Here is a 12,342-nt window from a genome sequence, read left to right on the forward strand (position 1 = left end):
ACAGACACGTAGAGTCTTAGAGGTTAAAAAAAATGCAAAATGAAGTTTTCCTCCTCATAAAATCACCTTCAGGCTCCTTCTGTAAACCTCCATCTGTGACCTTCAGCCTCACTGAGGTCATCAGCGATGATGATGATGATGATGTTGTTTTGTTCCTCTTCCTCCGCATCAGTCATATTTTCCTCTTCTGCCTTTTTCTTTCCTTACGACTGGAGTTTTGCCCGAAACGGAGAGGTTTTCACTGTAATTTCCCCTGACGAGAGTCCCTGTAATTTTAACTGTGTCTTTACTTGATAAATGCTTTAACCGTCTTCATCTAGTGTTAGCCAAAGAAAATGAGATTGTTTCAGGATCACAGGTGCAGGTTTTTTGTGTCTTAAACTTGACTTTTGCTGAGTTTATTTAACCTGTTGTGTTTTCGTGCTTCTCAGGAGGTGAAACAGGCCGGAGACGAAGCCAAAACTGAGCTCTGATGGAACCGGTGTAAATAAACGATTGTACATTAAATAAATAATACTAATAATAATAAAAAAGGATTATCTGAGATTGAGTTAATTAGATCAGTGGTGTCAAACTCATTTTCAGCATAATGGTGACCCTCAAAGGTCCAGATGTGACTGTCATAGAGAATAAATGTAACTAAATGTTACCAAATATAATGTAAAATGAAGGTAACTACTATGTAACGTATTGCTAAATAACTTTCTGTATTTATTACTTATTCAATTTCACTCATTGCATGATGCATATACTGTGATCTAGTGGCAATCGCCATGCATTGTGGGAAATGTAGTTTATGGTCAACGCACGCCTTAAAGCAGCACAGACCTATTTTAACACGTATTTTTAAGACCAATTAATCACTCGTGGGCCACATCTGGGCCCCGAGCCTCGAGTTTGACACGTAAACGAGAGCGTGTGCGCGTCGTCATGTGTTCCTCTCACTCGTCCACGTTGTGTTTGTGTTTGTGTTTGTGTTTGTGTTTGTGTTTGAGCGAACGTGAGCCCGTCTGCGGTCGCGGTTAGCCGACCACAGGTCGCGGAGAGCGACTGTGGCGGAGTTTTGTCAGTGCGTCCGCGTCGCGTTATCGTCGCGAACCACAACAGTCCGACCTCAGAGAGACTGACACAGAGCGCAGTGGAGTTAGGAAAACACACCTCTGTAACACAGAGAGTATCCACTCACTGTGCATGAAGCATGTGAAGGAAATCACAGAAAGCCGTGATGTATAAACTATTTAAAAAGGCCTATAAAAAAGCTCCAGGAGACGACAATGGCTCTGGATGTAGACATCAAGAGTGTTAAGGTTTGGGCTCGGACCAGAAATATTTCTCCCAAAAAAGTGAAAGGGGAATTTTGAAGAACCAGACTGTGATCGGTATAATTAGTGGGTATTGTATTGCCAGATACACACACAAAGACACACACACACACACTCGGGGGAATTGGGAAAGTCTGGCAGGTGGACTGTTCTCAGAGACCGGATGGAAACACACACATCTCACTGCTGTTGTGTTTACAGAGCCAGTGAACACAGATCACACAGAGTTACATGAAGATGTGAAGCGTTTGCGAGTTTGAATGTTCGTATTTTGTTGGAATAAGTCGTTTTAAAGGGACACTGTGTAGTATTTATGGGTTTATATGACACCAAAATCCACTTTTGTATACATATTATGTGCTCCTGCATTGTCTAGTCGCTGTATAATAGTTTTTGTTTCATTTTCGTAGTGTTTCAAAAAAGTCATGTAAAATAACTTGGTCGCGGGCCGCGGTTGCATAGCCACTGTTAGCAGCGAGACGCCATGTTTCTACCGGAGCCTGTAAGGACAAACGCGAGAGAACAAAACAAGCGTCTCTTTACTCGTAGCAGGAAGTCCCGCCTCCTCTCTCTCCGCTTCGTCTGCTACGGCCCGCGGTAGCTCCGCCCTCTCCCTCGCCTCACGAACCTCATCTGCTGACACGGAGAAAGACGACGAGGACGACATTTGACCAGCTGAGGACACTGTAGCGCTCAGGGAAGGGAGGGGGTGAGCGGATTTTGTAAATTTCAGCCTCTCCTCTAGATGGCACTATAAACTACTTACTTCCCCTTTAAGTAATAATAAGACACCGCCCCTTTACTTAAAGCGGACCTAGACCGGAAAGTTCCAATTAACGCTGTTTTTTTTTAGTGTGTAATCTGCGTCGTTTCCATTGTTTAAGAAGCTGCGCTTCTGAGAGCGGGTGTGCTTGAATATGTCACTTCCGGGTACCGGCCAATCACAAGACAGTTGGGAAGCCGGGGGTGAGAGTTGAGTCTGAAATATCGCGGCTGGGGAACAGCGTCAGAAAAGAGAGATTTCTATCGGCTCGTTTACACAGAAACGAGGAGGTTTTTGACCATAAAAACAAGTTAATGTATGTAAGTAGACCTCCATAACTAACATATATGTGCAACAGGACCACTCTATGTGACCTTTAAAGGTGCAGTATGTAATAAAATCCTCCTAATGTGTCACAGAGACTCAGGAATAATGTTCATATAACAAACTGAACTCACCAACAACAACAGTACAGACAAAAATATTTGCATTCAAAAACAATATTTTGCAGACTGCAAATCATGTTTATGTTTTGAAATCATGTTTTGGAGTCATGTGGCGCCACCTACCGCCGTCTACCAATCATTGCAGTCGGTAGAGTCTCAGCTGCCGAGCAACCACGGGTTGCCAGTTACGTCAGAAAACGACAAACCTAAAAGACCTCGGTGTTTTGAATTTGAGTGTCGTAACCGTTTTTGGCCACATTCTTACATATGGCGCCTTTAAAACTGTCGTGCATAACTTTTAAATACAAACAAATGTCTGTTTCACTCGTTTAACAAAGTCACACAGTGCTGAAAGTTACCCCCCCCGCAGCAGTTTGACAAGATAAACACGTCTTGTCCCACCCGCCTCTGCAATGCTGGTGTATACACACAAACGCTCCCTCACAAACTGCATACAAATAACAAAAAATCAAAAACCTTTAAATACTTGGTGCTACTATAGGTAAAGCCTGAGGATAACTGGTCAGACTGGACTCTAAGAATATCACAATCATCAATGATGAGAGAAACAGTTGAATGTTGAATGCTTTTGTTTAGAACTGTAACCACTTTCTGCCAGATCCCATATCCCTGGAATGGTGCGGTCCTTGCGTCTCGACTGGATCTAAATCCAGTCTGTGCTTTCTCAGAATTTAAAAAAATGTCAAATTGTACAAAGTTCGTGGTCTCCCGTGTGTTTTTTTAAAAACAAAAAATCCTGGAGAGTGTGTGGCACAGGCCTTAATTCAGAAGGCACCCGCGTAAAAGGTCGTAAAGGTCCAGATCTGGACCGACGATCTGGCCAGTTGACCTCTCCTGTGTGTGTGTGGGGCAGATTTAAAGGATGGTTCAGTTTCCCTGTAGTGTGTGAGTAGTTTCTCGCCACTGAAAACATGGCTGCCAGTTGTGATTAGGTTACATGATAGCCACACTTCCTGTGTAACGCTGCAGCGACTCTATGTGTTTGAAATGACGACTGTGAGTTGTTGTTTTTTTCCTCATGACATGACCTCTGTCCTCCTTTGTCTGCTGCTCACAGCGCTTTTGTTGTTGTTGTTGCTAACCTTAGCAGCAACGTAGCTCTTGCATCAAGAGAAAATGTCATAAATCTTCATCTAAAAGTTGAGTCTTTACTAAGTTAGTACTGCTGTAGCAGATCATATTTACAATGCTCTAACTATGACAAGTGAGTTGTTTTATGAAAAAATATTTACAGAGGTAAAGTTGGTTTGTTGTTGGATATTGGCGGGACATTCGTTAGGGTCCGTCTGCCAATTACAGGAAAAATGTTCACTAAAATGACTTTTTACCATTCTGTTTGCTGTTGTGGATCATATTTGCAATCCTCTAACTATTACAGGTTATATATATATATATATATAAATGCATTTAATAAGTTTAAAAAAAACATTTTTCTGTAGACATAGTATGCATTTAATTAACTGAAAATATTCACTAAAAATCACTAAAATGACCATTCTGTTTGCTGTTTTTATAAGATTATATTTACACTGCATAAATATGCATGTCTTCGTCTGTATGGTTTTAGTTTTGACACGGAAGTCTATTTTCAGGGCACATTTTATGAATTCTGTCCAACCAGTACATCTAGTATATTAACTGTTTAATATTCTAAAGTTGTAAAAGGACTGTATTTCCTTATCGTAATGTCGTTTATTGTGCGTTTCATTCTCCTGCGTCTTTGCCAGCTCGTGTCCGGTCTCCTCTCACACGGTAAACACGACTTCATAATCTCTGCAACAAACAACCTGTAAATAACCGGCTGCAGACGCACACTTAGCATTTTTTTTTTTTCTTTAACCATTACTTCAGTGTGTGCGTGGAAAGAAGCTCACAACTGAGACAGACGCAGCTTTTTCCTGTCCGTCATGTTGACGACAGTGTTTTACCTACAAACACCTGTGATACGTCATGCATTTATATAGAATCCTGCAACATTCAGGTGTAAGGACTTCATGTTACCAAGGTTTCATTATATAACACTGAACAGGAAAAAGGAAGAAAAAAAAAAGGATTACAAGTTCATAAAATTGTGGAGTGGATCCAGATAAAAGGGTGGACCCACAACATTTTTTCACTTCCTTTAAATTATGCGTGAGAAGGCGTTGGCCTTGGACATATATGAGCTCTTCCAGTTTTATGATTATTCCTTTTTTTTTTTTTTTTCTCTCTCATATGTGTATTTTTAAACCCTCAGAAATGTGATATTTGACCTCATCGTCGTATAATTGCAGTCGTGGCTTTAAGTTTATTTTGTTTATAAGGGAACATTTTTTAAAAACAGCCGCCGCGGGGTGACCGACGTGCTGCAAAAATGACACGGAAACAAACAAACAAACAAGAACATAAAGCAAAAGATAAATAATCAATGACAAAGAAAAGCACAATGGCACTTATGGCACTTATCACATACAGGAGAAACAGCTGGGAAATGACGATTTAGCTTCGTTTTAGCTTAGCAATGCAACCTGTGCAGCAACAGCACAATCTAAGACTCTGCTAGACGGTGGATGGATGCTCTTTGGTATTTCAGGGCAACAAAACCCTTTATTCAGAGGCCAAATCTGCCTTAAACTGATGCCTGATTTTGAAAAATGCCAAGAAGTGGGCTGAGAGCTGAGCTAAATTGGAGTGTCTGGTAGCGAAATTGGACGCCGTGTCGCAGCAGTGTGAGGGGAGACGAGAGAGAAAGACGACAAAGTGACAGCTCTGGCTTTAATAAAAGGGGGAGGAGCCTGGGACGACAAGCTTCGCTCTGGTTGGATAAGAGGGTGACGAAAGAGTGTGTTTTATTTAGTGCTGGCCACTAGGTTAACGCACGTTAGCGCATGACGCCTTTCCATGACGACTGACCGTAATAAGATGCGCTATGTTTTCCTTTAGTTCAGCTAACGGAGCTAACTGGTAGACGGTGTTGCGGGACGTAAACATGACGTCACGCGCGTCTTTATCCGGTCAGTCGTCATGGAAACGCGTTGTGCGTCAACATATCCAATAACAAACCAACTTTACCTCGGTAAATATTTTTTAAGAAAACAACTGACCTGTAGTAGTTGTAAATATGATCTACTACAGCAGACAGAATGATAAAAAGTGATTTTTTGTGATTTTTTTTATATAATTGGCAGATGGTCCCTACCAAATGTCAAGCCAGTATCCAATAACAAATCAACTTTACCTTGGTAAATATTTTTTGGGTAAAAAAGTAATTTTATTGATTTTTTGTGAATATTTTTCATGCAATTGGCAGACGGTCCCTAACAAATGTCAAGCCAATTTCCAATAACAAACCAACTTTACCTCTGTAAATATTTTTTTCAGAAAGCAACTTACTTGTAGTAGTTAGAGCATTGTACATATGATCAACTACAGCAAACAGAATGGTAAAAAGTCATTTTATTGAACATTTTTCCTGTAATTGGCAGACGGTCCCAAACGAAGGTCCAGCCAGTATCCAAAAACAAACCAACTTGACCTCGCTAAATATTTTTTCAGTAAAATCTCACCTGTAGTAGTTGTAAATATGATCTACTACAGCAAACAGAATGGTAAAAAAAATAGTAATTTTTAGTGATTTTTAGTGAACATTTTTCATATAATTGGCAGACGGTCCCTACCAAATGTAAAGCTAATATCCAATAACAAACCAACTTTACCTTGGTAAATATTTTTTTCAGAAAACAACTCACCTGTAGTAGTTGTAAATATGATCTACTACAGCAGACAGAATGGTAAAAAGTAATTTTATTGATTTTTAGTGAACATTTTTCCTGTAATTGGCAGACGGTCCCTACCGAATGTCCAGCCAGTATCCAATAACAAACCAACGGTCATGTTTTGGAGCACACACGTGTGTAGCGTGTCGCATGTTTTCCGGCGTCTGCTCGGACAGACGAGAGAACGTGTCAATGCAGGACAGTGAAAATAAAAAAAAAGCAGCGAGCGACGTCTGGTGATTTCCGAGCCAAGATACAAAACAACAAGAACGCAGCAGAGTCCAACACAGACTCGGTGTTTCCTGTGTCTTCGGATTGTTTGGATGCTGCTGCTGCTGCTGCAACCAGACATCGAAATTACACGGAGCGACGGTCCAAGACAAATCCATGTCACCAAGAATAACACCAGACGCCGAGGTCACTGCTGTTTCTCACTGTGCTGTAAATGAAGCCGTGTATGAGAGAGAGGGGTGGGGGATAAAATAAATCTTTCTGCACGGTATTTAAGTCGCTATAGAGTTTTGCTCCGAGCTGTGAACTCCAAATGCCATTTTTTTTGGGGGGGTGGCATTCTTTTATGATGAAAAAGCCACAGCTCGAAACACCACAGTTGAACCGAACCCACATGCACAACGCTGAGCGTCCAACACATGGGACGTGCTCCTATGTTTAGACGTATACATGCGCCGAAATACATCAACCGAGGCCGTGCGTTTGGGCCACTGGTTTGCCGTCGGTAAGCCATGGCCGTTCCTGGCTCCGGGCTCCTGGCTCCGGGCTCCGGGCTCCTGGCCCCCGCGCCGGGGGGAACCTGGACCGAGCTGGGTCTGTAAATAGTGACTTGCCTGTGGTTCTGGTGGGAGACCGTGCAACACTGTAATCAAGCGCTGTCGCGTAATGAGGCCGACTGCTGTTCCGTGTCACTCGATTAGTAGCCTGTGGTCGGGCGCAGAGCTGCAGTTTGAGGTTTCGCGGGGGTGGGAGATCACATCTGGGGCAGAGAGTACAGTAACACAACAGCAGCCTGTCGATGGCAGAATGTTGGAGAGACGTGAGCGAAGTCTGTCTCTGTCTGTGTCTTTGATTTAAGATGCAATTCCAAGAAATTAGAAAAATAGAAATCAGTCAACCCTGGCACTTTGGATTCTTTTCATTATTTATACTCCAGTGATCAGGGGTGAGGAGAGGGAGGAATTTGAAGGGGTTGGTAAACAAGAGTTGGTGTGGAATTTTAAAGATAATGGTTAAAAAGTCGTTTTTGTGATTTTTAGTGAATATTTTCATTTATTAAATGCAAAATATGACCATATTGAATGTTTTTTTCCCAGAAAAAACTCACGTGTAGTAGTTAAAGCATTGCAAAGATGGCAGACTCCAGCAAACATGATGGTAAAAAGACATTAGTTATTTTTACTGACTATTTTTCAGTTATTAAATGCAAAATATGACCATATTGAATGTTTTTTTTCCCAGATAAAACTCACCTGTAGTTGTAAGAGCATGAAAATATGAACTATGACAGCAAACATAATGGGAAAAAGTAATTTTATTGGTTTTTACTGAATATTTTCAGTTATTAAATGCAAAATATGTCGATATAAAATGTTTTTTTCCAGTTAAAAAATCATCTGTAGTAGTTATAGCATTGCAAAATGATCTACTAGAGCAAACATGATGGTAAAAGGGGATTTAAGTGATTTTTAGTGAATATTTTCAGTTATTAAGTGCATACTCAGTGTTTTTTTTTTCCAGTAAAAAATCATCTGTAGTAGTTAGAGCATTGCAAATATGATCTATGACAGCAAACAGAATGGTAAAAAGTCATTATAGTGATTTTTAGTGAATATTTTCAGTTATTAAATGCAAAATATGTCCATATAAAAAATGTTTTCCAGATAAAACTCACCTGTAGTCGTTGGAGCATTGAAAATATGATCTATGACAGCAAACAGAATGGTAAAAAAGTAATTTTAGTGATTTTTAGTGAATAATTTCATTTATAAAATGCAAAATACGACCATATTGAATGTTTTTTCCTATGAAAAACTCACCTGTAGTAGTTAGAGCATTGTAAATATGGTGAGGGAAAGGAATGTGTTGAAGGGCCTGGTAAACAAGACTTCTGACCTCAGAGAGTGATTGACAGACACACGACAGACGTAAATAAAGGGTTTTCTCCAACAGCCAGGAAGTATTTTCAGATTAAACACACATGAAGCTACAGGTCATATAAGTTCTCGTGTCGTCCTTCTCGCCTCGTCAGCCTGTGTGCATGCTTTACATTCCTACATACATGCACACACACACATACACACATTCTTGTACTTGCGGCATACTGAGGACTGGGTCGCTGACAAAGTGAGGACCAGCATTTCCACTTTATAAATCAACACAATTACAAATATCTACTTCATGAATGACATATATATAGAACTACTGGTTGCAGTACCATAAAATGTCTGCAGGTGGAGCCCCAGAGCAAAAAGGGCTGGAAAACTTTTTCGATTTTTTTTTTTTTTTTTGGTCCAAAATTTAACAAAAACATCATACTATACTATGTTGTCCAAAATTTGAAAAAAAAAATTGACCAAAATGTTTGGTCCAAAATTTGACCAAAATTGTTGGTCCAAAATTTGACCAAAATTGTTGGTCCAAAATTTGACCAAAATTTCATACTATAATATGTCGTCCAAAATTTGAAAAAAAAAATGGACCAAAATTTTTTGTCCAAAATTTTGACAAAAACGTCTTACTCTACGATGTCGTCCAAAATTTTAAAAATAATTTGACCCAAAATTTTTGGTCCAAAATTTGACAAAAACGTCATACTATACTATGTTGTCCAAAATTTGAATAAAAAATTGAACCAAAAATTAGAAAAAAAAAAATTTGACCCAAAATTTGAAAAAAAAAATTGACCAAAAATTTGAAAAAAAAAATGACCCAATTTTTTTTTAAAATTGACCCACAAATAGAAGAAAAAAAATGTACCCAAATTTGAAAAAAAAAATTGACCCAAAATGTTTGGTCCAAAATTTGACCAAAATTGTTGGTCCAAAATTTGACCAAAATTTCATACTATAATATGTCGTCCAAAATTTGAAAAAAAAAATGGACCAAATTTTTTTGTCCAAAATTTGACAAAAACGTCTTACTCTACGATGTCGTCCAAAATTTGAAAAATAATTTGACCCAAAATTTTTGGTCCAAAATTTGACAAAAACGTCATACTATACTATGTTGTCCAAAATTTGAATAAAAAATTGAACCAAAAATTAGAAAAAAAAAATTTGACCCAAAATTTGAAAAAAAAAATTGACCAAAAATTTGAAAAAAAAATGACCCAATTTTTTTTTTTAAATTGACCCACAAATAGAAGAAAAAAAATGTACCCAAATTTGAAAAAAAAAATTGACCCAAAATTTTTAGCAACCTAAGGAAGTGATTTCAATGAAAACAAAAATGAGGACTGGCCAAAATGTCCTCACTCCGTAAAAATGACCTCACTTTGTTGGTTAAAAACCCTCACTGGTCCTCAGTATGCCGCAAGTACAAGAACACACACACACTGACACACACACACATGTCCACATACGACCCAGAATGTCTGTGGTCGTCAGTTTGTGAAGCGGGTGAACGAGTTCTGTGGCGTCGGTCGAGGCAGAGGCAGCGTGGGTGTGAAGGAGGCGGCGTCCGCCACTTCCACGAGCGGAAAAGCCTCGGAAAAAAACGTCGACGCACACGTGATCCGTCGTCCGTCCAATCGGAGGCGTGTCTGGTCTGGACTCAGGATGTGGACTCGTGTATATAATCACCCTCGGGCTTTTGGTGGGGAAAGGAAGAGAAAAGCTGCGTCAAAGTCGCTTTGTTCTCGAAAGCACAGGAAGAAAGAACGAACCAAAAACCGGCATCATGAGGACTCTGACCGCGCTCGCCCTCTGTGCTCTGCTGTCAGTGTGCTGGTCCATGGGAGGTAAGACGATGATGATGATGATGATGATGATGATGATGATGATGAGCTGCTCTGTAACAACAACAACAACACGACAAACTGTTATTTTCTGTCATCCTCAGCGGTGGAACCAGAGGTGGTCGTGGACCTGGACGCTGATGCTGATGCTGAAGCTGATGCTGCACCTGTCGACCCCACCGACGCCTCCTCCTCCTCCTCCTCATCCTCCGCCGCTTCAGACTCTTCCTCGTCCTCCGAGTCCAACTCGGACTCTTCCTCGGCGTCCGACTCCAACTCCAACTCCGACTCGTCCTCGTCCTCAGAATCCTCCGAGTCGACCGAGTCCTCTTCCTCCTCAGAGTCTTCTTCGTCCGAGTCCGACTCTGCTGCTGACTCCTCTGCCTCCTCTTCTTCTTCTTCTTCATCCTCCTCTTCTTCTTCTTCTTCATCAGAGTCAGTTGAGGGCACTGAGGGTAAAGCACCTTCTTCTTCTTCTTCTTCTTCTTCTTCTGATATATTTGTGTTGCGTGTTTTCATCGTAAACAACAAAAACTCCCATGTTTTCCCTTCTGCAGCGTCTCCTGTGATTATGAAGCGAGACCTGGCTTCTGTTCTCCTGAGGAGGAGAAGAGCAGCTCCTGCAGGAGTTCTCACCCTTCTGCAGATGGAAAGGTAAACTCTTTTACTCTTACACCTTCGTTCTTCTAATTCGGCAAAACGAGTTAAAGGTGCATTATGTAATGAATCTAAAGCCATAAAATCCTCCTAATATGTCACAGAGACTCAGGAATAATGTTCATATAACAAACTGAACTCACCAACAACAACGGTACAGACAAAATATTTGCATTAAAAACAATATTTTGCAGACTGCAAATCATGTTTTGGCGTATTGTGGCGCCACCTACCGCCGTCTACCAAACATTGCAGTTAGCAGAGTCTCAGCTGCCAAGCAACTACCGGTTGCCAGTTAGGTCAGAAAACAAGAGGAGGCAGCTGTGGCCTAGTGGTTAGGGCTTCGAGCTTGAGACCGCAGGGTAGCCAGTTCGATCCCCGACCAGTCCGCAGCTGAAGTGCCCCTGAGCAAGGCACCTAACCCCCTCACTGTTCACCGAGCGCCGCCCAATGCAGGCAGCTCACCCTATTGTGAATTTCTCTGTGAGATGAATAAAGTATCTATCTATATATTTATCTAGGTCTGAGGAACAAATGGCGGGAAAAAACAAACCTAAAACGCCCTCAGTATTTTGAACTTGAGTGTAGTAACCGTTTTTGGCCACATTCTTACATATGGAGCCTTTAACTAAAATGACATCCCCGTCACCATAATGAGGCAATTTGACGATAATGCTAAATGCTAAATGCTAATATTGCTGCAGACTCTCCACCAGTGGAGGTCAGCGACGTTTGTCTAACTTCAGCTCTAAATGGACAAACTACAGATCAAACGTATCTGTAAAAAAAAATTTATTTTGCAGACTGCAAATCATGTTTATGTTTTGAAATCATGTTTTGGCGTCATGTGGCGCCACCTACCGCCGTCTACCAATCATTGCAGTCGGTAGAGTCTCAGCTTGCCGAGCAACCGCGGGTTGCCAGTTACGTCAGAAAACCTCAAAGACCTCGGTGTTTTGAATTTGAGTGCAGTAACAGTTTTTGGCCACATTCTTACATATGGCGCCTTTAAAGTCACTCTTGTTTCTTGCAGTCTGAGGGAGGTGTGCGAGGTGAACGTGGCCTGTGACGAGATGGCCGAAACCGCGGGCATCGTGGCTGCCTACACCGCCTTCTATGGACCCGTTCCGTTCTAATTTCGTCCGAATCCGCGTGTGAATGATTTTTTTCTTTTGTCCTCTTTTGTTTTCATCAAAATTGTGCAATAAATAAATAAATAAATAAACCCCCCCCTTTTTAATCCAAAGAGGTGGAAAGAACCATCACAAGAGAATGGGTTCGGGAAAGTGTTTATGATGCTAGAGTAAGATTTGGCACATATATATATATGTATACATATATATATATATATATGTATATATATACATATATATATATATATATATATATGTCACACACAGGCTTCCGA

General features: G+C 40.7%; 2 protein-coding genes across 2 annotated transcripts in view; both read left to right on the plus strand.

The window, feature by feature from the left end:
• The window catches only part of erp27 (endoplasmic reticulum protein 27), a gene marked incomplete at both ends in the record, with an annotated part of 8,669 nt that extends 8,196 nt beyond the window's left edge, over nt 1-473 (plus strand). Inside the window, one exon of the mRNA XM_083909649.1 lies at nt 432-473. Coding sequence (XP_083765775.1) covers nt 432-473 — 42 coding nt within the window. The remainder of the gene's footprint in view (nt 1-431) is intronic.
• Nucleotides 474-10,166: 9,693 nt separating this feature from the next.
• bglapl (bone gamma-carboxyglutamate (gla) protein, like) lies at nt 10,167-12,070 on the plus strand (the record flags this gene model as incomplete). The annotated part of the gene is made up of 4 exons (XM_083909477.1): nt 10,167-10,280; nt 10,382-10,732; nt 10,835-10,931; nt 11,968-12,070. Exons 1-4 carry the CDS (start codon nt 10,220-10,222, stop codon nt 12,068-12,070), a joined length of 612 nt encoding a protein of 203 aa, XP_083765603.1. The 5' UTR covers nt 10,167-10,219.
• Nucleotides 12,071-12,342: the final 272 nt, after the last annotated feature.

The sequence above is a fragment of the Microchirus variegatus genome (assembly GCF_963457635.1).
Source record: "Microchirus variegatus genome assembly, chromosome: 23".
Taxonomy (NCBI): domain Eukaryota; kingdom Metazoa; phylum Chordata; class Actinopteri; order Pleuronectiformes; family Soleidae; genus Microchirus; species Microchirus variegatus.